This window comes from Crinia signifera, chromosome 3 (assembly GCF_055691185.1).
Source record: "Crinia signifera chromosome 3, ASM5569118v1, whole genome shotgun sequence".
NCBI classification, from domain to species: Eukaryota; Metazoa; Chordata; class Amphibia; order Anura; family Myobatrachidae; genus Crinia; species Crinia signifera.
The window spans coordinates 176,400,148-176,426,440 of record NC_139219.1 but is presented as its reverse complement, the minus strand read 5'-3'; the positions used below and the strand labels follow the sequence as shown (position 1 = coordinate 176,426,440).

Here is a 26,293-nt window from a genome sequence, read left to right as displayed (position 1 = left end):
TTGTGTCAGTAATGTGTAGACATGAGCGCGCTCGGAGTCGGGAATCCGGACACCCCCGAACACCCCCCTATCCGAACGCATTCACGAGCCTGTTCGGATATTCCCGCCCAGACACTGAGGGCGCCTTTTCGGAGCTTGCGAGATCCCGCTGTCAGATATCGCGAGATCCGGACACTATCACTATAAGGATGGCCTGGCGGGCACCATGTTCACTCCAGTCTAGGAGATTGAACAGTGTTGTCTGGCTGTCTTCCCTGGCACCCGCCCCCTACTCACTCTCCCGCCCGGCTGCAAGTCTGCAACCTGCGTGGTGTAGTAGTTTTACACAGTCACTGCTGATAGACTTAGTGACTGTGACAAGTTCAACCTGCATGGTGTAGTAGTTTTAACTACTACACTGCTGATAGTGACAACCTGCATGCAGGGGCAGATCTAGACCTTTTTCTAGGGTGGGGGTGGGGGGCAGCGGTTTACTGCTTAATCTTGACCCCCCCCTCTCCAGTTCCAGCTCCTCCCCTTCCCAGTCCCAACTCCTCCCCTTCCCTGTCCCATCCCCTCCTAACAAATTGTCCGACAACATAATTATATACACAATTGTGTGACCAGGATGCAGAATTAACCCCTTTACAGCAGAGGACCTTTTATAGATAGGCAGAGTATAACTTTCCTCTGTATCTCACCCCCTCCTGCTGTACTCAGGCTGAATGTAGATGATAACAGCAACAGCCAGACATGGAGAATACAATACACAGCAGCAACTTCATCTTCATTACTGAAATCTGTAATGACAGCCCTCCTCCCTCCATCCTTGTGGAGCAAAACAGCAGCGTGCCAAATATGTCTGCTATATTCCTCCCTCCTGCCACTGTCAGCGCTATGAGGAAGTCAGCACACAGCCGCCGCCGGTGTGTGTGCTCCTGTCCCGCCCCAGCCGCATTACACAACCACCTCCGCCAACTGTCCGCCCGTCAGTGGAAGGACGGGCGGCAGTCTAGGAGGGGTGATCGCCCCATCCCCCTCCCCTTAAATTCACCCATGCCTGCGTGGTGCAGTAGTTTAAACTTTTAACTACTACACTGCTGAGTCAGACTGTGTTAAGGTGGCCATACACACACAGATTTATCTTCAGATCTGGCTGGTTGGAACAAAAACATGGTTATGGATGAGAGCAAATGACAGTTGACCATTTGCTTATGCTGCCCATACACGCTGCTTTGTGAGCGTGCGTTCCGTGCTGTACTAGCACGGATCAAATCGCATTGCATTGTATGTGCACACGTTGTGCATGCAATGCGATGCGATTTGATGAGAACTAGGTACAAAAAGTATGTGCAAGCACATATGTTTTGTACTGTGCGATGAGGTGCGCGGGAGCGCGCACCTCAAAGCACACATCGGGTCAGCCCTTATAGCAGCGTGTATGGGCTGCTTTAGAAATGCTGGAAAACTGACAACTCACTCACTGTCACTCATCCATAACTATGTTTTTGTTCCAACCAGCCAGATCTAAAGATACATCTTACTGGTGTATGGGCACCTTAAGTGTGTTAGTGTAGTGTGGTGTGGTACACTGTGACTGACAGAGTCTGTGCTGTATATTATTTATCCCTGTAGTCTGTGCCCGTGCCTCATTGATTTACCTGTCCTCCAGTCCCTGGCACCAACTAGTAATTTAACTTTGAACTACTAGGTGGCACATACACATTCACTCAGGGTACTACTATACAGTACACTTCTTCTTAGTCCAGTCCTGTGACTGTTTGTGGCACTATTAGTATAACCAGGGCTATTTTTGTGCAGGCTCCAGCAGGAACTGTGGCCCTTATTCTAGTTCACTCTTTCTGACAAAATATTTCTTAGATGGACAAAACCATGTGCACTGCAGGTGAGGCAGGTGTTACTTGTGTAGAGATAATTAGATTTGGGTGGGGTTTTACACCTTCACAGGTATCCGCGTCCGCTCGCCACGCTTCGGGCTCGGTGGCTCGCTGCGCTCGCCACACTTTCTATTCTCAACTCCACGCCGACGTGGATAGTGGGGGTATGAAATGGTCGTAGGACGCGTACCGCCGCCCCTTCGCGGGCTTGCTGTGCTCGCCACGCTTCGGGTTGACGTTGATCGTGGGGTGGCGTTAACAATTGGGGGGGCCATTTCACACTTGAGGGTGGCTATTTGGCCTCTGTGGGCCATGTAACATTGCTCCCTATGTAAAATCGGGTCAATTGGGCCATTTAACATTGTTCCCTATGTGAAATCGCGGTAATCGCGTCGGTCGCATCGCATGCGATTTTTGGTCGCATGCGATGCGACCGACGCGATTTACATTTTAACATGTATTTCTATATGAAATCGCGGGCATCACATCGGTCGCATCGCATGCCATTATAATGGCATGCAATGCCCGCCGTTCTAGGTAAAGAGTACCAAATTTTTTTTTAAGATGGAGTATAAAAGTAGAACTTATTTATTTGGGAGGAGTCAGCAGGCAGTAACCAACGCTTTCATCACCTCCCTTAATGAAGTCTTAAGTGACGAAGCGCGTTAGTACTGCCTGCTGACTCCTCCCAAATAGATAAGTTCTACTTTTATACTCCATCTTAAAAAAAAAATGTTTATATCCCCTCCCTCCTTTTAGCGATATCACACGTAGGCAATTTTACAAAGCTTCGCATTTTTCATATATTGCTGTTTTTCCATGTAATTTTTATTATACTGTTTGTTCTTATAATAAGTGCTATTGTGCATTTTTATATATATATAAAATTAATTCTTATATGTTTTAAAAAGAAACACGTTTCTTATACAGGTATTTGTAGTCGCTTACACCTCTATCCAATCCATTATATATATATATATATATATATATATATATATATATATATATATATATATATATATATATCCCCCAGGTGTAATCTTCAGCACCTGGGATGTCCGGATTTAAGGCTTTCCATGGAAGCTCTCGATGGTGGACTGTCTACCTGAGTGATAGGCCAGGGGTGTGGGTTAGAATTGGAACCATTGGCTCCTTAAAGGAGTATGCTATGCCTGTATGCTAATGTCTGTGATACAAACTGCACATGAATGTAACCTGTTATGTTGTACCTGCTGATGAGAATAAACTACCAAGTCGTCATCTGAGACCCTGTGTTTGTGATCCTTGTCACAATATATGTGTGTATGTGGGTGTGTCAATAAGTCTAAAGTCACCATGACTATGATTCAGCAGTGCATTGTAGAAAACACACCATATTCCTGTGCAGTATAAGATAACATATGTATAATGTATAATTCAAGAGCACAGTCTGGAGGCTGGTCTTTAGAGGAGGGCTATCCCTGAGAGACAGTTCAATCCTGGTTGGAGGTAGTTCAAGTGTGCTGTTACTCTGGGGAGTGTGCTGTTCTTGAGAAATAATGTGTCCAGTTGCGTTAGTGAGGTTTCGGTCATCATTTCAATATACAGTACAATATATGGACAAAAGAATTTAGCCACACCTTCAGGTATTTCAATCAGACCCGTAGCCACAAGTGTATAAAATCAAGCATCTAGCCATGCAGTCTCCGTTTGCTAAATTTGTGTTACAAAATGGGTTGCTATGAAGATCTCAGTGACTTAAAGTGTAGTACTGTGATAGGATGCCACCTTTGCATTAAAACTATAAGTGAAATTTCATCCCTGTTAGATATTCCACAGTCAACTGTAAGTGATAGTATTACAAGTTGCCAATACTTTACTGATTTCAACGCTGAAGAGATCCAAATTTCCACAGACATTAACGCAAGCACAAAAACAGTGAGGCAGGAGCTTAATGGAATGGGTTTCTATTGTCGAGCAGCTGCATTCAAGCCTCAAATTACCAAGTCCAATGTCAAACGGCAGATGAAGAGGTGTAAATCACCAACATTGGATTGTAGAGCAGTGGAAACGTGTTCTGTGGAGTATTTTGCCAACTGTGTACAATAGTTTGGTGGAGGAGGGATAATGATATGGTGCTGTTTTTCAGTATTTTGAGGAGGTCATTTTTCTCCAGTGAATCGAAATCTTAATACTTCAGCATACTTAGACATTTTGGACAATGCTTTGTTTCCAAATTTGTGGCAACAGTTTGGGCAAGGACTATAGAGACATCGGCCCAGATTCAGACCAATTAGCTAGGTCTAGCGAAAAGGTGAACGTTGCCTGCCGAAACCCCCCCCTCCAAAGTCCCCTTGGTAGCATGCAAGGTGATGTGTATGTGAACACATGCCCTCTCATGTGGATGAATAAAGGGTACTCTTTACCTAGCAGGGCGCCCGTCGCGGGCATCGCGGGTACATTTATGTGTGGCCGCGACGCGACCGACGCGATGCCCGCGAGTTCCCATTGAAACCCATGTTAAAAATGGAAATCGTGTCGGTCGCGTCGCGGCCGGCCATAAATGTACCCGCGATGCCCGCGACGCGATGCTCACGATTTCCCATAGGAATCAATGTTAAAAGGCGCGATGGACCCGATTTTACTGTTAAATGGCTCAATGGACCCGATTTGGCCATAGAAATCAATGTTAAATGGGCCACAGAGCCCATTAACCCTTAAATGTCCCCCCCAATTTTTAACGCCACCCCACGATCCACGCGAACCCGAAGCGTGGCGAGCGCAGCGAGCCCGCGAGGGGCGGCGGTACGCGTCCTCCGACCTTTTCATGCCCTACTATCCACTAGGGCGTGGAGTGAGAATATAATAGTGTGGCGAGCGCAGCGAGCCACCGAGCCCGAAGCGCGGCGAGCGCAGCGAGCCCCGCGAGGGGACGCGGATACCTTCACAGTTATACGCGTCCCCTCGCGGGCTTCACAGGTGTCCGTGGCGACGCCGACACCTGTGAAGCCCGCGAGGGGACGCGTCTACCTGTGAAGGTATCCGCGTCCCCTCGCGGGGCTCGCTGCGCACGCCACGCTTCGGGCTCGGTGGCTCGCTGCGCTCGCCACACTATTATATTCTCACTCCACGCCCTAGTGGATAGTAGGGCATGAAAAGGTCGGAGGACGCGTACCGCCGCCCCTCGCGGGCTCGCTGCGCTCGCCACGCTTCGGGTTCGCGTGGATCGTGGGGTGGCGTTAAAAATTTGGGGGGACATTTAATGGGTTAATTGTGCTTATTTGGGCTCTGTGGCCCATTTAACATTGATTCCTAGGGCCAAATCGGGTCCATTGAGGCATTTAACAGTCAAATCGCGGTCAATCAGCCTTTTTAACATTGTTCCCTATGGGAAAATCGCGGTCATCCCGATTTACCCGCGATGCCCGCGATTTTTACCCCCAACGACCGCGATTTCAATCGCTGGCGCCCTTCTAGGTAAAGAGTACCGAATAAAGTAAAGATCATTCGATGGTTGCTGACCGTCTAATAATTTCTGCAGCCTTCGCTGTGAAAAGTAATACCATACTGTCTTTTCAGATGCCCGCTATTCGCCGAAAAGGTCATCAGCCACCCACCCCGAGCAGGCATCGCCCTACTTGCGTTCTCAAGGGAACACCCAGCATTTTTATGGGGATGCCCATAAAACACTGCATGTTCCTCTGCTGATATCCCCTGTCTGCCAACTGACCCACCCCACCGAAACAGTTCGCTCCTGGGGTTTTACGCATGCGCAGACCACAAATTCGGACTTCAACATTGACACACTTGATGCCTGTCGCAATTGGCGCAATCCTGTCACTACATACGTTCATCTAATTCGCTCCCACAGCTCATAGAAATGCATTGAGTGGCAATATCACAGCATGGCGATTCCATGGCATAGATGCAAATTGGCAAGACAAATGCATGATAACACAAAAAGCCAATGCCTGCATCGAACAAGCAATTGATTTTAACCCATATAGAGTTTAAGTAATTCACTAATTAAATCACCCTTTCATGGGTTGTGTATGCTATATGAGATGCTATTTGTAAGCCATGATCAGTTACATCATTTAAAACAAAGTAAGTCACCTATTGCTACTGATCTCTTTAATAGGAACTTTATGAAATTCAATGCAAACCAGCAGTCTCATTCAGTTGATTTTACAGCTTTTGTAGAGTCTAACACTAAATCACTTGCAGCTATGGCCCTATCCTGCCTTTAAAATAATGGTTTACTAAGTATTCCATGCAGAAAATAAATCATGGCGCCTGCCTGCTGCTTTTATCAGCAGTAGATAAGAGCTTTGCAGTGCCTGCGCATATACTGTACACTGATTATGCAGTTCTGTTTAGCTTACACTTTCTCTTTTTACAAGATTTCTACTTAACAGTATCATATATGCATACTGGTTATATAGGACATATAACGTCTTTCCTTATATCAACCTCAATAGCAGATTACTTAATGTGTTAATACAGCTTGAGACATACAAATACTATTTATTATTATTATTATTATTATTATTATTGTAAAGATTATTGTGCAAATTATAGATTTTGCTCCTACAGAAAATATATTGCATATAAAACCAAACAACAAGTAAAAACTCTAGGTATTATTTTAGAAAAATGATCCATGTGAGACAAACTAATAGACACAGCCAGTGTTAGCAGTTAGCACTTAAGAGGTTTACCCCACATCCCAAATGCACAATGATACACATCCAATAGGAGTGCCAGGTAAGTGGCTAAAATACCAAGGAGATTAAGTATTGTCATTTATAGCAACAGTCATTTACAGTGCATCCGGAAAGTATCAACAGTGCTTCTCTTTTTCCACATTTTGATATGTTAAAGACGCATTCCAAAATGGAATAAATTCATTTTTTCCCCTCAAAAATTTACACACAATGCCCCATAATGACAATATGAAATGTTTTTTTGGGGGGAGATTTTTGCAATTTTACTAAAAATAAAAAAACTAAGAAATTACATGTAAATAAGTATCCAAAGTCTTTGACATGAAGCTCAAAACTGCTTAATCATAGCCCACATGTGGTAAATTCAGTTGTTTGGAGATGATTTGGAGGTCAAACACCTGTCTATATAAGGTCCCACATATGACAGTGCATTTCAGAGCACAAACCAAGCATGACGTCAAAGAAATTGTCTGTAGACCTCTGAGAATGGATTGTCTCCACGCACAAATCTGAGGAAGGGTACATAAAAATATCTGCTGCTTTGAAGGTCCCAATGGCTGTAGCAGTCTCTATCATCTGTAAATGGAAGAAGTTCGGAACCACCAGGACTCTTCCCAGAGCTGGCTGGCTGTCTTAATTGAGCGATCAGGGGAGAAGGGCCCTAGTGAGGGAGGTGACTAAGATCCTTATGATCACTTTGAGCTACAGCATTTCTCTGTGGAGAGAGGAGAACCTTCCAGAAGTGCAACCATTCACCAATCAAGCCTGTATAGTAGAGTGGCCAGACGGAAGCCAATCCTTAGCAGAAAGCACACGGCAGCCGACTTGGAGTTTGCCAAAATGCACCTAAAAGACACTCAGACCATGAGAAACAAAATTTTCTGGTATTATGCCAGGCGTCACGTTTGGAGAAAACCAAGCACTGCTCATCACCAGTTCAATACCATATCTACATTCAAACATGGTAGTGGCAGCATCATGCTGTGGGGATGTTTTCAGCAGCAGGAACTAATAAACAAGACAGAGGGAAAGAAAAATGCAGCAATGTACTGAGACATCCTGGATGAAAACCTGCTCCAGAATGCTCTTCATCTAAGACTGGGGCGACAGCTCATCTTTCAGCAGGACAACGACCCTAAGCACACAGGCAAGATATCAAAGGAGTGGCTTCAGGACAACTCTGTAAATATCCTTGAATGGCCCAGCCAAAGCCAAGACTTGAATCCAATTGAACATCTATGGAGAGATACGAAAATGGCTGTGCACTGACAATTCCCATGCAACCTGATGGAGCTTGAGAGGTGCTGCAAAGAGGAATGGGTGAAAATGCCTAAATATAGATGTTCCAAGCTTATGACATCATATTCAAAAAGACATAAATAAGGCTGTAACTTCTACCAAATGTTCATCAACAAAGTATTGAGTAAAGGCTGTGAATACTTAAGTACGTGTGATTTCTCAGTGTTTTTATTTTTAGTAAATTTACAATAATCTCCCAAAAATGTTTTTAATGTTGTCATTATTGGGTAGTGTGTGTAGAATTTTCAAAAAAAAAATAATAATATTTATTCAATTTTGAAATAAGGCTGTAACATAACAAAATGTGCTGTGAATACTTCCCGGAAGCACTGTATATAGTTCAATATCAGACTAATGGTTGCAAGTCAACTATATTCTCACATGGATTAGATATGTGAATTATGTTTTTCAGAACATATCTTAAAAAAAAAAAAGAGCATTGATATTTATTACTAAATGGCAATGATCATAAACTTGAGACACCATTTAAATATGGGGCAAGATTCCTATGTAAAGTGTGATCATGAGTGGCATTTCCCAAACAACTGAACATCCAAATACATTCTGTATGCCACAAAGGTCTAATAAATAGAAAGAGAATGCCCAGTATGACTTTAAACAGAAGAAAGGTTCATACTAACTACATTTGTTGGATGTACAAAATGGTACAGCTCTGCACCTAAGTGAGACAAGAAGCACTGGTGAATTTGTTTATTATATCTCAATGTTCTTGGGAAAAACGCCCAAGTCAATTCTAAATCAGTGATTATATGAAATCCTGCACATCCTCATTTGTTGAAGATAAAAAAAGCAAAGCTCTAAATGAAAAATCCAGAACCAGTTGGTTAAAAAAAAAAAAAAAAGTGTATTTTTGTAAGAATTTACGTTCTCCCTTTCTCTGAGTCCACCCTGGTGATACAGCTCAACCATGGGATGTAGTAGGGTCCGAAGGAGCCAAGCATCTATGCTACGTATTATAGAGGCAGGCTCCTCCCTCATTGCATTGCAGAAAATTAAGTTCAAACTTCAAGAGCCCACTAGGATACAATACTCAGCACAACGCTGAACATATTAATATGCACAATCAAAAATTAACCATATAACATGGAAATGAAACATGAAACGGTATAACCACTTAATGAGTGTAAAAGGAGGGATCGCTGTGTCACCAGGATGGACTCAGAGAAATGGATTTGAATGGTAAGTTCTTACAAAAATCCCCTTTTCGCTATCATCCATCCAGGTGACACAGATCAATCATGGGACGTTCAAGAGCCGGTCCTTTGGGAGGGTACTCTCAGGTCCGCAGCACGTAGAACTGATCGCCCAAATGAAGCATCCTCTGACGTAAACTCATGAAACCTGTAAAATTTAGTGAACTTGTGAACAGAAGACCAGGTGGCAGCCCTGCACAACTGCTCTGCAGAAGCCCTGTGACGTACAGCGCAAAAGGAGGCAACGGACTTAGTGGTATGAGCAATAACCTTGGTTGGAACTGGACGACTAACCTTGGTGTAGGCAAAAGCAATGACCAACCTCAACCATCTCGCGATAGTCTGTTTAGAGGCTGGCCACCCTCTCTTATGTACATCATACAGCACCAGCAACGTATCAGTCTTATGTGAAGACTTTACTGTGCCCAAATAAACGCACAGAACGTGAACCACATCCAATCGCATAAATTTGTCCCTGTTTCTGGTCTCCTCAGGAGGGCAAACCACTGGAAGCACAATCTCCTGGTTTAAATGGAAATCAGAGACCACTTTTGGTAAGAATTTTGGAACCGTACTATCCTCTATCCTCATGGAAGATTAGGAAGGGAGGTGTACAGGACAAAGCCCCCCACTCTGATACTCTCCTGGCCGAAGTGTTAGCCAGAAGGAAAGCTAGCATCCACGACAAAAACTTTAAATCAACTGAATGCAAGGGTTCAAAAGGAGGCTTCTGCAACACTAAAAGCACCAGGGACAAATCCCACAGAGCTACCGGCTGACAATAAGGCAGTCTAATATGCACCAGTCCTTGAAGGAGCTTCTCTTTTCTGAAAGAAAATTGAAAGTGCGGAAAGTTGTACCTTCAATGATTATAGACTCAACCCCACCGAAAAACCATCCTGGAGCAAATCCAATTTGAATCTAGACGTGTGAACCTTTTGTTTCTCACACATCTGATGTAGATCTTCCACACCCTATAGTAATTAGCCGCTGAAACAGGCTTCCTAGCTTTCAGTATCTTTTGGATCACAGCATCCGAAAATCCCTTCTTCAGTAATGAGATTTCAAAAGCCATGCTGTCAAATTTAGCCGATCTAGGTCCTGGTGGAAGAACCGACCTTGACGGAGTAGATCTGGATGAAGAGGCAGGTGCCATAGAGATGCTACTGACAACATGAGTATGTCCAAATACCAGGACCATTCTGGAGCCACCAGTATTACCTGTGACCCCTGAAGCCGAATCCTCTTGAGGACTTGTGCAAGCATTGGAAACGGTGGGAATATGTATGCCAGCTTGAACCTCCAAGGAACTGTCATGGCATCCAGTGCCCATACCATTGGATCCCTGGTCCATGAACAGAACATCGGGACCTGACAATTGTGTCTTGAAGCCATCAAGTCCACTTCCGGGATCCCCCAGCATAACGTGAGGTCCCGGAACAACTCCAGGTGTAAGACCCACTCCCCATCCAACAGTTCTGACCTGCTGCGAAAGTCCACCTCCACATATCGGACACCTGGAATGAACACTGTTGACAATGCTGGGACATGTATCTCCGCCCACTGGAATATCTGGGATACTTCTCGCATTGCTAACCCGCTGCGAGTACCTCCCTGGTTATTTAAGTATGCCACAGTTGTGGCATCGTCTACTGAACCTTCACCAGAAAACCCGTTAAAACGGTCTCCGCCTGCAGAGGTGTCTTCAGAACCAAGGACATTTATGGGAAGCGTCGCTTCCAAATGTGACCACAGACCCTGAAGCCTAAGATGTACAACCACGGCTCCCCAGCCTTTGAGACTTGCATCGGTCGTTACCACTAACCAGCCCCAAGACTGCAGAGAACGGCCCATCTGGAGAGTTTGCACATCTGTCCACCACAACAGGGAATCTCTTTATTAATTAATATAATCTTAATGTGGTCTTAAAATATAGTAGCAGATAATGCACAGTGAAACATAGGGCCTAATTCAAGTTGGCTCGCAAAAGCAACATTTCTTTCTAATGGGCAAAACCATATGCACTGCAGGTGGGGCAGATGTAACATGTCTAAATCTAAATTGCAGCGTAAGAGTAAAGCAGCCAGTATTTACTCTGTACAGAAACAGAATATCGCACTCAAATGTAACTCTCTTTGCACATGTTAGATCAGTACCTGCAGAAGTTTGTTATTGCAAACCAACCTGAATCAGCCCCTTAGAGTGGGACAAAAAGTAGCTGACACTGCATTGTAGCTCTTTATATACAGATTCAAACTAATACATCTTTTACACCACAACGTTGGGTCACACATAGGTTTTTGATTCCAAACCGACCAGGTGCTTGATCTATTTTACATTGATGCTCCACCCAGCATAATGCTGGGTATGTGACACAAGTGTTGAGGCAGGTCCTGAGCCGGCACTTGATGACATCATCTCCAAGTGCTGGGAAATCTGGCAGCAAGGACCCCTGTGATGCCAACGGACACACTGGGGGCAAGTCCAGCACCCAGGAAAGCTGCTGGGCTGCCCCCAGCATTCCATGCGCCCACAGCCTCCATCTGTGAGGTGAATGGACACCTCATACAGGCATCAATTCACCTCTACCCCGACTCCGCTGCTGTCTGCATAGCACAGCAGGCAGCAGTGGAGGTTGTATGCACCTCCTGCTCAACCTCCGGACTGACCGCACAATGCTGCGGTCAGGAAGTATGGGCTCCCTCATTTGTGTCAATAGGTCCCGGTTATATTCATTTGATTTATGCATTTCAAATAAAGCCAGTGCAATTAGTGTATTAAAGCATACATCTAGCCCCATTACAATCACATACTGCACTAAACGCTAATATGTTTATCTGTGAAAGCAAAACTGATACAGACCAACACACATTTCCTTAAATGGGTGCTGGACCAACAAAACCCCTTTTGGCTACAGATCAGAAGCCAGGGCGGCTCTATAGCCTTTAGAAGGGCCTCACATTATTAGTCTTCCTATTATTATGCCAGTATATATAATCCCCAAAGAGACCTATCTGTTATAACATTTGAAGAATTCTTAAAAAAAGTGTTAAAGGCTAGCTAATCTTCCAAAAAAGCAAAAAGAGGCAGGGGATAGCAGGTAAGGCTAGGATGGCCCAATGTTCCCCACCACTTGATTTACAAGCAAACAAACAAATAACAAAACTGAATGACTTCTGTATAGCATTGGTTTGAGTCAAAGGGGCAGATTTATTACCATATTTTTTCTAGATAATGTGAAAAGATACTTTTAACACCATTTTTTTCACATTAATTTACGATCACCTAAATTCACTGAACCCCCCCCCCTCCCCCCCCCCCCAAAAAAAACAAAAAAAAAAAACAGTAGGGAACCCTGTGATAATAATGCTAGCTTCAGCTGCAGATTTCCTACCCCTGCACAGCTTTCTCTGATCCTAGGCAGACAAAGCAGTGCGGAGACTGGGCCAGTGTGATCAGCTCATCAAATTGTTAAAAAAAAAAAAAAAAACTTGCGCACCCAGGAACCGGTGATCAGTGCACCAGTAAAAGTTGCCAGTCATTGAGGCTCCATACTGCTGCTGTGACCTCTGATGCAGTATGCTGCAAAATGGGAACACTTTACAGCACTGGAGGTCAAAGCAGCAGGGAGCCCAGATGAACGGCATCCCTCCAGTAGCTCCGATCACCAAGTGATGGTAAATCTGATCAGGAATAGAGGGAGTCACGGCATGGGGGTGGGTTGTCATACACCGAAACACGGGTCCCGGGGGCGATCTCAGGTGGTGGCGCATGCACAGCTCATAGTCTGGGTATTTTACATAAACAATACCCTGATTTAGCTGTGAACTGACATGGGAGGGACAAAGCATTCTAACAAGCTCGGTCCCTACATTCGTTAATACCAGTGTTTGTGCAATGTAATCAATTATTGCATTGCAGATTGGGATGATATCACAGCACAAATGCTTTTGAGGATGTGGATGTGAGGCCCCAAATTCTAAAATACAAGCACAATTACAATGGAATTAAAATTTAATACACAGTTATGTAGAAAGTACGAGGGTGAGAATTATTTTGTATATCTTTTGTAAGTGAGAATTTCATGATAAATAGGGAGTACCAGATAACCTGAACACAGAAAAACATATTACAAATTTAAGAAAACAATTCAATGCATTTTGCAACTTTCAAGATTTGACCGATTCAAATCAGAAAGCAATAAGCATACCTGTCGCCCAGCTTTCATTTCTCTAAGAACATTCTCATAACAGATCTCTTCCATATCATGAAGTTGTTGAGTCTAAACAAGAAAAAAAAAAAAACATGAATATGACTGCTGTATTTTACTATTTTGCATTATCTTTGCATGTTTAAAAATACTACTGTACTCTGGTATGGGGTCCAATTAGTGGAGAGGTTAAGTTGGAATCACACACATATTTGAGGCATATTTATCTACAATTCCAGAAGTTGCGGGATGTTGATACTTTTTGAGGTAGCCCCCCAGAATCCTAAAAGTTGTCATTCGTACCGCTAGGGAATTGGGCAAAATATGCGGTACTTGTTTCGTAGCACGGCGCCCGTTGGGTTGATCGCATGCCTTAAGTTTAAGGTACTTAAGGCATGCGATCAACCCGATGGACCCGATTTTATGTCAATCACCAGTGTATTTGCCGGTGAAAGTCAAAATCGCGTTGATCGGGTCCATCGCGGGCCATTATAATGGCCCGCGACGCGACCGACGTGATCAACGCGATTTTCCCATAGAGAATAATGTTAAATGAGAAAATCGCGTTGATCTGGTCCATCGCGGCCCATTATAATGGGCCGCGACCGACGAGATCAACCCGATTTTCCCATAGAGAATAATGTGAAATTACTTTTTAAAGTTAAAATCGGGTTGATCAACCCGATTTTACATAGGGAACAATGGGAAATAGGCCAATATCTCATTGTATAGGGTTAGAAAGTATGGTTAATGTCCCCCCATTGTTAACGCCACCCCACTATTGACGCCAACCCGAAGCGTGGTGAGTGCAGCGAGCCCGCAAGGGGCGGCGGTACGCGTCCTCCGACCATTTCATACCCCCAACTATCCACGTCGGCGTGGAGTTGATTTTATATAGTGTGGCGAGCGCAGCGAGCCCGAAGCGTGGCAAGCGAAGCGAGCCCCGCGAGGGGACGTGTATACCTGTGAAGTTATGTGCGTCCCCTCACGGGGCGCGCTTCGCTCGCCACGTTTCGGGCTCGGTGGCTCGCTGCGCTCGCCACACTATATAAAATCAACTCCACACCGACGTGGATAGTGGGGGTATGAAAAGATCGGAGGACGCGTACCGCCGCCCCTCGCTGCACTCGCCACGCTTCGGGTTGGTGTCAATAGTGGGGTGACGTTAACAATGGGGGGCCATTTAAAGCATCAGGGGGGGTTTGCTATTAAAATGGGAGGTTTTGGGGCTTTTTATATTGAAATCAATGATTCCAATGTAAAAATCGGGTCGGTCGCATCGCATGCGATTTGGTTGGCATGCGATGCCAGAGACGCGATTTTTCCGACCCGATCAATACAATCAAAATCGGTGGCGCCGTGCTAGGAAACAAGTACCGAATATGCATATAAAGCCAGGAATTGTGGGTCCTAAAGGGAGGGGTTCAGCTAAAATGACATAAATTGCCTATAGATGTGCCCGCTCAGATCCACCCCCTGACATCCCCTGCTGCTTCACTCCACTGGCTTCTCCTCGAAAGATGTTTTAAAAGGTAGGCCAATAGGCACTGTGATATATGTGACTGGCTGTGCTGAGTATATAATGTGAGCTGGGGTAACCACAGTTGTGTTCAACACATTTATGATTCTGAAAGTATTTACACATTAGCATTTTAAATAACATTGCCAACATATATTCACAGTTTTATTGGTCAGGGCCCCCCCCCCCCCCCTATTATATTTTTCTGGGGCCCACACAAACTTTACTATTGGCTTGCCACACACACTTATACCATGCAGGTTATCCAACAGAAAAACATTGCCCATAACAGTGTGAGCAAACCGAGCATGGATTTCCACCAATCATTACCCACAATGTGTGCAAACGGAAACTTGTGCTTATCTAAATCTCCCTGATTGTCAATTTGGAAAATCTGTGCTTCTAATCTGACCTTGCATGCACTAATACAATCAATCCTCAGCACCCTCACACCCCTACCCCCCCCCCCCCCCCCCCCCCAGCACAGGATAGCGGGGTCAAGAATCCCCACCCCGGCGCAGGTTAGCAGTGGCCTTGCACCGGCCCTGTATGCACTGTTACATGTAAACACATACACACAGTGATGGCTCCAGAGGAGGGCTGCAGCATAGTTCAAAATTCAAATATGATAAAAATACCAACTGCCAGTGAGTTTGAAATTGCAGTTGGTGTCAGTTGCTGTGGCTCCTCTATTTCAATTTGTAACTGTGCTGCTGCCCACATTTCTTCAAATATTCACATGTGGAGTGATGAGTTTTTTGACAATATTACACTATTGTGTTGTTTTGTATTTTTTTTTTATATTTACTGTATTTGCTGGCGTATAAGACTACTTTTTCCCCCTGAAAAACATGCCTCCAAGTGGGAGGGTCGTCTTATACGCCGGGTGCACTTATATAACAAACTCTATATTTTGAGTGGAAATGTTGGGGGGTCGTCTTATATGCCCATTCGTTTTATACGCCGGCAAATACGGTATATATGGTTGATTCCACTGAAAACAGAAAATAAAGAGATAATCTTATCATTTAATTAAAAGCAAACTGAAGCACATGTGAGATTGTTACTTTTGGTTATTATATGATCTAAGAATGATGTTTCCATAATCACTTTTTGACTAGCCAACTAAACAGTAAATCACTATCATTTTAACATATATGACTTGGAACCATATAAGACGGTGCCTATGAAGGGCTCTCAACTGGAAGTAGATATAGAGCCAGGTTCTTTTTACTAAATTTCTGCATTTAGGCGCAGAAAATTCTTCCTTTCATCTATTGTTCTCTGCTACAATAGAGAGAACAATGCAGCAAGGGGATTAAAAGGGGATTATTATGACTGTTTTTTCTCAGTTAATCCCATTAATGACCAAGAAGAAAGAGGCTTAGGGCGGTATTCAATGAGCCTGATTCGCCATGTTTTTATGGCGAATTTGTGCTGTTTGGCGAATTTGGGACTAAAACGGTGAATCACCCTATTCAATGACCACATGGCGAATACATTTGAAGGTTTTTTTCGCCATGATTCACCAAGTAGCAATCGCTATCTTTTGATGGAAAAGTGGAATGTGAACTTTTAAAATAAAGTGTTTTGTTTTTTACATTTGGTGTCAAAAAAATCAGGAATTTTATTCTGAGGAGGGGCATGCTACATTTATTCATGTGCTGTAAGCACATGAATCTATATTTAATTTAAAAAAAATATATATATATATTTTTTTTTTTACACATCAGCCAGCAGGGGGCGCCGGAGCCGAGCCGCTCATTACATATTCATATATTCACTGCACCCGATCGTTACGATCGGGTGTAGTGAATATGGGTCCCCTGCTGGCACCCCCGGGGGGCAGCCTGTGCTGCCTGGCACCCGGGGAGCCCAACTACCCCCCACAAACGTTCTGGGGCAGGCAGAGAGACTTCCATCTCTCTGCCTGCCACCGTCCTCATGCTCCCTGCGGCAATCGCCGCAGGAGCTCATATTCGCTGGTCAGGGGCTCGCTGCCCCTGACTCGTTGAATACCGGAGCCGGTGAGGCTCCGGAACGTGGCGAATGTGCAGCGAATCCAAAAAAGGATTCGCTGCACCTCGCAGGTATTAGTGTTCATTCTAGCACCCGCCATCTTTGAAAACCCATGCAGTGCCTCTTCCCTGCCTGGGGTGTCGCTGTCTCCTGTGGTGTTTCTTGCACAGGTCTGGTTTGCATATCAATTCTGATATACAGATCACACTGCTAGAAGCACTACAGCACCACCCCAGGCAGGGAAGAGGAACTGCATGGGTTTTAAAAGATGGCGGGTGCTAGAATGAACACTAGAGGCTCCATAGGGAAACAATTGACCCAGCAACACAGACACCAATCTGGGAACAAAAAGAGTTCTAGCTCTGACACAGACCCACTTCCTATGTCCTGAGGTTCAGGTGCACTGAAGACATCATTCAGATTCAGTTGAAACAGTGCCTATCGGCGCAAAGTAATAACTTTGCGCATGTGGAGAGAAATTCCTGGCATTGGAAATGTGCATGCACAAATCCCAAATATTGGGACAGGGGCCCAATTTGGATCACTGTGTGTGATCCAGAATTGGCCCCTAACGCATTGGTCTAAAGCACTGTATACATGGTGAGCAGTTGCCACAGACTTTCGAGTGCTGGGATTACTATAATATATATATATATATATATATATATATATATATATATATATATATATATATATACTATTGTAAAGCGCAACAGAATCTGCTGCGCTATATAAGAAACTGTAAATAAATATATATATATACATACATACATATATATATACATACACACACACGTGTATATATAGTGTTAATAAATGAATTGGCGGGAAAACTGTATTTATAATTTCAAACCGACGTTTACAGAGACCACACCCACTTTATGAGACCATGCCCACTTCACCAGGAGCGCGAGTGCCGTAGGGTGAGGGGGTATCTCCAGGAATCAATAGTGAGTGAGGTGGCAACCCTACCCACGGCCGTAACCAGCCCCACTCTCACAGAGCCAGTCCTGGTTTTAAAAAATCAGGGGAAAATCGACTAGGGTTACCCTTATTTTTCAAAACCAGCACCAGGCCCATGGGCCGGTCCTGGTTCCCAAAATATGAGGGGGAAAAATTACTAGGGGTCCCCCGTGTTTTAAGAAGCAGCACAAGGCCCAACCAGCCAGCAGGGTAATGCCACATCCCCTCTAGCTAAAGCATTCACCCCCAGACCAGTCAGCCTGCGCAGGGGTCCTGGGGGATGGGTTCTCACCCTATGAAGGGGTCCCTCCTCTCCAGATTTTACCTACCGAGGCTGAATCCTGTATGCAGGCTGAAGCCTGGGGCTTTCCACGATGCCCCTGTGCAGTGGGCATCGGACTGATAAAAGCGTAAAAAATAGAATTAAACTGTTGCATATTGCTGTGAATCCCAGCAAGCCTCCCCCGCTAGCAGGGACTTGGAGAACCACAAGTCCCAGCATGCGGGGCATTAAAGGGCCTGCTGGAACTTGTAGTTCCACATCAATACAAATAGCTAAATAAACACACTGACACACGAGAAAAATAAAACTTTATTACATACATAGCCCACTCATACAGATACTTACCTATGACAGAATTGGGTTTACACTGCGCTCACCTTCTAGCGAACCTCTGTGGGTGCACAGGGGTTTGCTCTGTGTAGTAAACGTAGCATGCATTGTTATGCTCAGTATCACTAATAACCAGTAGAATAATTAAATAAAGACATGAGGAAAGTAGCAGGTGTGCATAAACAAAGTGTGTTTATTTGGTGATCAACCTTAGTGCAAGCCCCACTGGTGTGGGTACCTTGCTGCAGTGGGGGTTGGGGAAGGGGGGCACACAGATGTCCTTAACAGAAGAGAACTTTATTGGATGTTCACCTTGAAAACATTACGCTCCATGGGAATCAATATTGAGTTCAAGGTACTATCTGGGCTCCCGTTTTTCTTATGAGACCGCGTCCGCTCGCCACGCTTCGGGCACGGTGGCTCGCTGCACTCACCACACTATATAAAATCAACTCCATGCGTAGTTGGATAGTAGGGGTATGAAAAAATGGGGTGCATTTAACATGGGAGCCCAGATAATACATAAGTACCGAGTTCAATAATGGAACACTAGGATAGAGCTTTAGTCTCCCTTGCATATATACTTGTTAATTAGACAGAACAAGTAACGAGTATGAACCCATCATATACCAATATGTGTACAGCATGTCACTCTGAAATACACATATTCATACTCACTAGCAAAGTCTGCAACAACTTGCACATGCAATTATGCAAGTGTGCTACACACTATGCCATTTCCTGCAGCAGTACAATCCAATAACACAGGTGATCACAATGGACACCAATTCTAGCTCCAAATACTCCCACCAGTATCACAACCAATCAGATTGACAGTGGGCGTGTCACTCCTCTGTATAAAAACCCAGGCAGCCCCCTATGTACAGATATCCTTGAAAAATACCGCACAGTGGTTGAAATGCGTTGGATGGAGGCATCCAACACCACACTCTTCACACACCAGGACCATCTAGTCTCCACCCGCCTGAGAGTAGAGCCTGTAGATGCAGAAAATGTGCGCATCTTAGGTCGCCCTGGTAACCAGGCGCCGGGACCCGGAAGTCGCGCACGTCAGAGCACTACAGAGCCGGGCACACAGCACAGCGTCCACGCTGTCAGTGCCACGGCTGGAGAACAGACACATCGAACGGCGTGGGACCTTCCTGGTTATCGCGGCAGACACAGGTGAGAGGTGCACTATGGGGGGACAGGACGCCAGCCCCCTGCACCCCCCCCCCCCCTGTGCCACACATTTGACATTTTCACCCCCTTACCCTGTCTGCACTTGCGGACTACCCTTACTGGACTTGTCACCCACCACAGACCAGCCCACCTTGGACTGCCACCTTCTGCCTCCCCTTCCCCAACACCCACTGCAGCAAGGTACCCACAGCAGTGGGGCTTGCACTAAGGTTGCACACCAAATAAACACACTTTGTTTATGCACACCTGCTACTTTCCTCATATCTTTATTTAATTATTTAATTATTCTACTGGTTATCAGTGATACTGAGCATAACACTGCACGCTACGTTTACTACCCTGTGCACCCATAGAGGTTCGCTAGAAGGTGAGCGCAGTGTAAACCCAAATCTGTCAAGTTCACTTCTGGGCTAGGACAGCCCAATACTCTGCAGCCCCATCGCTCAATAGGTAACAGCACTGGAAGAAAAAGCATTTTTGATCCTTACCTATGTTGAGCCCATAGGTAGCCCTCTGTCTGTCCGCACGTCCTTTGGGTACCTGTGGAAGCAAATTAGACTTACAAGTCTCCTCCGGCGTAGATCTGGTCCTCTTCGTTCCAAGTAGGATCCCCGGACTTGGTAAAAAAATAAACCCCGTAAACCGAACCACCGGACTGAGAAGCCGCATGGTGTCTGTGTTTACATCGTGCAGCTCCTCCTCCTGAATGCCGCTAATAGAGGCATAACTTTCTGATAGTGATAGGTAAGAAAGAAGGGTGTCCCAATCCTTTTTTTCCAGGGCCACTAACTTCCTGCTCATATGCTTCAGGAACCAATTAAATCTCTCAACTAATTCATCCATTTGTGGATGGTAAACAGAAGTGCAAAAGGTTTCACACCCCTGCATATCTTGCATTAGCCTTGGCATCAGTGGCGTAACAAGAAACATGTGGGCCCCATAGCAAAAGTTTGTAAGGGCCCCTATTCATCAACTAATGCTGAAAAATGTATATAGCACATGAAACTTTAACAGGCAAAATAGGCCCCTCTCAGTTCTGGGCCCCATAGCAGCTGCACCCCCTGCACCTATGGTAGTTACGCCCTTGCTTGGCATTAATGGTGTACCCTAATCAGCAGGAACCCTTAAGAATTTTTAAAAAATTGTCCATACAAGTGAACAAGCGCTGTGGCTATCAGGCAGCGTGTTGTATAGTCCAGCACCACAGTGATTGGTGGCCCCACGCAGACATCTCCGGAGACTCAACCAAAGCTATGCTGATTCGTTCAAAGTGCACCTGTGTATTAATGTTAATGTAACAAGTGCAGCCTGGCATGGGGATTTAGGGTCGGTTCTATGTCAATACTTTTTCATGGTCACGTGTACCCCGGCCAATAAAAGCAGGACTGATGGGTTTTGTCCTTCCCCAGATGCCCCCACAAACATGAGTATATGCTACTTTTAAAAATGCTACATTACAGTGTGCTCCTGGAAAACAATGTAACATAGATTTGCCTACGCAGATACAGCTGCAGAAAGAAAATAAGGCATACTGCATATAACTTTAATCGGCAGAACCTGCTTGTGTCTTATTTACATGCATTTAAAAAAAACAACAAAGTCCTTATATTAGCAGAGCTACCAGGGCTCACTCACGCCAGTTGTACTTAGGCAAGATGTATGAGGGCACATCTGTAATGTCTACACCAAACCACAGCACATGTACAAGTTTGCTTGTCATTGCACAAGTTGTAAAAGCAAGGTCAGCTTCTGCAGATACAATTAAGCAACTAACTGTATGTCTTTATCAAGCTATTCATTTTAATTCAAATATGCAGCCAAACCACAATGCGTAAGGATAATTAAGGAGAAGCAATGGCAGTTTTTATAGACAGATACTTGATACAATTAATGAAGGTTAAAATATGCACAATGCAATATGCACCATATGGCAAATTATCCTTTTGTGTATAAACTAGCAGGTATCGCTTGTTACAGAACAGACAAGGCTATTTTAACCCTTAACATAAATTGAGCAGACCAGAGCATGCCTGAAGAAGGAGAGAAGTAAACATTATGACAGGATGCAAACACTTCTTTTGAAGTGGTGGCAAAATAATATCAAGACTAATGAGACTTGCCATGCACAGTGTATGTGACAGGTACAAAGAGATTCCATGAAAGAAAATGAGACAAGAAAGTAATCAGATGCAACTGCGCTTTCAAAACAACTCATTTTAAGGGATACCTGTGAATTGGTGTTAAAGTGCACTAGCTGATTTAGCCAATTATTCAGAATACTTCTGGCAAATGATTCCTACAGTTGCTACACTATGACTCAGGACATGCAGTATAACATTGAGAAAAATAATTCAGCGAATGCTTAGTGAATCCACGCAGATGTGTCCTTTTTAGGAAATCACAACGGGTTACAAAAGTACTTAAGGCACAAGTCTTAAGGTTCCCATACACGTTACAATTATTGTATCCAATATTGGACACAATAATTGTAACATGTATGGGCACCTTAATGCTGGGTACACACCAAAATGATTTGGGCACAATCCCATCAATCTGGATCCAATTCAGACTGATTGGATGCAGATTGGGTCAAAATTGTTTGGTTGGATCCGATTCCGATGCTACCTGCTGCAGGTAGGATCTGTATAAGATCCATTCATCTGAATACAGATGGGATCGGATTGGGATCGGATCGTATGCAATTCGGATTGCACGATTTGCATCTAATCCAAATCATTTTGGTGTGTACCCAGCATAAGAAATGATTGTGAAGAAATAGCTTCATGCCATATTGCATTCTGTCTACAGCAAGAAAGTGGCTTGAAAGTAAACAAGGGCTGTTTTATTAAGCACAGGTGATTATAGTGGAAGCATCTGGAGGACATGGATACAATAATTAACACGGAATGATTTTCGGCTAAATTACCCAGTGTGTGTGTAGATAATAACATTTATACTTGCCTTGTTGGTTGACTTTACTCCAATAAATGTCTGTCCAAGAGGAACAGGTCGGAATCGTCCATCAAAGTAGAAAAGGCCAATAAAAGGATTGACATGAAGAAATGAAGCTACATCTAGGTAGTTAGGAAGAGTAGCTGATAGGCCCAAGATTCTAATCATACTCTGTGTTGATTCCACCTTAAATATATTGGCGAAAAAAAGGAATAGGTCAAGAGCAAAATCTCATTGTAAATCTGAAAACAGTTATATATTGCACTTTATACATTATAATGATGATTCTACTTTCATTAATGGTATTGCAATATTTGTGTACAGTAAATATTTGAACAGACTTAACAACATTATTACATATCATTTTAAATAACCTTTTACAGTCTTCCTCTCTGAAAAGATTACAAGACCATTTTCCCCAGAGACTCATTAAATTAGATATTAGGTGATGCCTTATTTAAACAGGCCACATATAGCCAATGATATCGCTTGATCAAATGACAGGATTAGCTTCTAATTGGCCATGCATATACGGCAAGCCAAATTAAAAAGATCCAGTCCATGGAGTCGAAAAACATGGGGTTAAGTGCAGTGAGTAGAAAGTAACACACAGTGTAACCTATCAATAATAACTAAGTATTGTCATGCACCAGATTTGGGCCCAAACAGTGTTATATCAGGCAAAATAGCTGGTATCTCTCTTTGTATCACGTGTAACTGCCATTAGTCAGTTGTAATTTAGGAAATATATATACAAAAATGAGGAAAATTCTACCTAATAAAAACATTTAATCTTTTAGGGGGGTATTCAATCTTCGGGTCACGGCAGACGAGCTTGCTCGCCTGCCGTGACCCAGTCCCGTTCTCGGTCAGCTCGACCGAGAACATGCAGGCGGGATTCAATGTCCCGCCTGCAGCGGGACGAGAAGGGGGCGTGGCCGCGAGTTGCGGCCGGGAAGTGACGAGATGCAGCCGGCAGCTCGTCACTTCCCAGCTGTTCTCGGCAGAACGAGCCCGACAGCTAGAGATGTCGGGCTCGTTCTGCCAGGAAACCCTGTTCAATGCTGTCGGGGAAGACAGCATTGAATAGGGCCCGTTGAGCATCTCCCCCACGGGAGATGCTCGACGGCGATTGAATATCCCCCTTAGTGTGTTAGATAATTCATTATTTAACAATGGGTTCCGAACGTAAACACGCAACTCCTGTTGAGAGTGATAAATGAGAGAGAAATAAAGTACCAACAAATCAGCTCTTGACATGTTACAGTTGTGTTTGAAAAATTACATTTAGGAGCTGATTGGATGGTAGTTTATCCCTCCCCACTAATTGACATGTGTATGCCAAAGCTACAGGAACATTTTTATTAGAGAGAACATTCATTCACTCTAAAGGAACTAATGTCCTTTGTGTCAGAATAATGTATGTGCATTAGTGAATACATGTTAATATATGGATAGGGCTGAATATTTATTTACACATGTATATAATAAATAGAAGAAGCATGAACAATCTATTTTATAACAACAAATAATACATCCCAGTTATATACCACACAAATTTTAGAGGGCATTTCAGTTTGAGACCTATAGGCAAGGCTCGCCAATTTTTTTTTAAATCTAGGTGCCGGAATGAAAGTTTAGTAACCAGAAAAAGTAAAAATAGGGACAGTGAGCTCCGATGGCGCACACCAAAAATGTAAACCGTAATGCCTAATACACATGTCACACACCAATTACATATTATATCATGTCATAATGACCATTACACATTATGCCACACTGTAATACCTATTACATATTATACCACATGCCATAATGCCCATTACATACACCACATGCCATAATGCCCCTTACATACACCACACGCCATAATGCCCATTATGCCCATAATACGTTATAGCAAAAATCAGGTATGGACCCAGAAAAAAATGACAGAGGGCATCCCTCTTCAGCCCTCATAGACAGCCTTCTAACTGCCTTCCTCCCCTTAACTGTCCATCCTCACCCAGTAGCAGCACCCTAACCCCTCTTCTCCCTCATTCCCCCAGCAGCAGCGCTATGAACTTTCACTGAAAAGAAGCTGACTTGGCTGCCCTGGAAGTCTGCACGGCCCCAGTCAGGACAGAGGAAGGTGAGCAGCACCCAACCCGCAGCAAATTCAGGCACCCACAACTCCAGGGCTCGAGAAATACCGTGCGTCAGGTCGCCACGGCGACCAGATTCTGCTTCCTGGCAACCAGATTTTTTTGCTTGAGGGAGGAAGCAGAATCTGGTAGTTGCCAGCCCGACCACCCGTCCCCCCCCCCCCCCCCTGTCAGGCCAGCGGCAGTGCAGTCCCTATTTTAAAGGAGCCTCCCGGCCATTCCGGGAGGTTAGGAAAGTATTATCTATATATTTAAACAGTGCAACACCTCTGAATAGCAAAGTGTTAGGCAAATCCCACACACTTTGAAAAACAGTAATACAGATGAAGCCATGCTCATTGTTTCGGTTATCTGGCCGCTCGTGGCTATTTGGCTTACCAAAGTTGCACCTACAGCATGGAATTGTCATGTAAAATCGCTGCTGAATGCTTTCTAAGAGCTCCAGGAACAAGTTATACACACACCCATGGTGACTGTATCGTGCCAGTTGCCAAGGGAGTCACACATGGTGACTGATGCGGCAACAATGAACATGGCTACATCTGTATATTATATATAGAGAAAGAGCAGAGTCAGCCTTTGTTTCATAGAACCTTAACCACTTGCCTGTCATGGTCAAATCACCTTCCCCCAGACCAGGCTGTTTGTGATTATTATTATTACTACCAGTCATTTATTTAGCACACACATATTCCGCAGCGTTTAACAGAGAATATTTGAACATTCACATCAGTCCCTGACCCAGTGGAGTTTACAATCTATATTCCCTACCACAAATGTACCCGGACCAACCCCTGGTGGTTTAAAATTGATTTATTTTACGGTAGTGGGTATATTATGCCATTCTAATTCTAAAAGAAGAAAAAAGTCAAGCTGCTGAAAGCTACAATGAATAAATAAGGACTGTACTGAAAAAATAGTATGGCGCCTCAAATGATAGATTACACAGTCTAAAAAAACTGTTTTTGAATCACTTAGCATAAGGCATATAATATAAACATGTCGCAATGTTAATTAGACCATGCATTTAGAGGGACGAGAAGGGCGAATAGGTACAGATAACAGAGGCCTGCGATCTCTATCGGCCCAGGAGTGCAGGGGAGGTTATGTTAGGTTGACAGCTATAATGTCAACATGCCATAGGGCCACCATAATGGAAATATCTACATACTTAGCATAGTGACCATGATGACATTTACCAGCTCTACACAAATGACATGTTGACATCATAGGCTGTTGACAAACTTCCTGGTGGTCTAATAGTGACTTATCTGCTCCGAGCAGCAGTTGCATCTTTCAGATCCAAATGGTGAAATGAGAAGCAACAGCAGCATTCAAGTGAGTACTACTCTACTGTCCCTAACCCTCCCGCTAGTGCCTAATCCTTCAACATCCCCACATACAAACAGCCTAACCATCCCAGCAGTGCCTAACCAAACACATTTCAGATGTCAACATTATGAAAATGTCAACATTCTAGTGTCATTGTGGTATCAACGCTATGGATTGTTGACATGGAAACCATGTGACTGGATCCCATTTAGAACTTTTTTCTAGCCAATAAAAGGGGAATA

The 26,293-nt window shown here is 44.1% G+C and overlaps 1 protein-coding gene across 2 annotated transcripts in view; it reads right to left on the bottom strand.

Annotated features, from left to right (window-relative positions):
- Positions 1–26,293, bottom strand: part of ASCC3 (activating signal cointegrator 1 complex subunit 3) — a 718,547-nt gene that overhangs the window by 354,704 nt on the left and 337,550 nt on the right. For both annotated transcript variants that reach the window (XM_083176983.1, XM_083176984.1), the window contains exons 12-13: positions 22,585–22,761; positions 13,307–13,378 (exon numbers count right to left, since the gene is read on the bottom strand). In XM_083176983.1, coding sequence (XP_083033109.1) covers positions 13,307–13,378; positions 22,585–22,761 — 249 coding nt within the window. The remainder of the gene's footprint in view (positions 1–13,306; positions 13,379–22,584; positions 22,762–26,293) is intronic.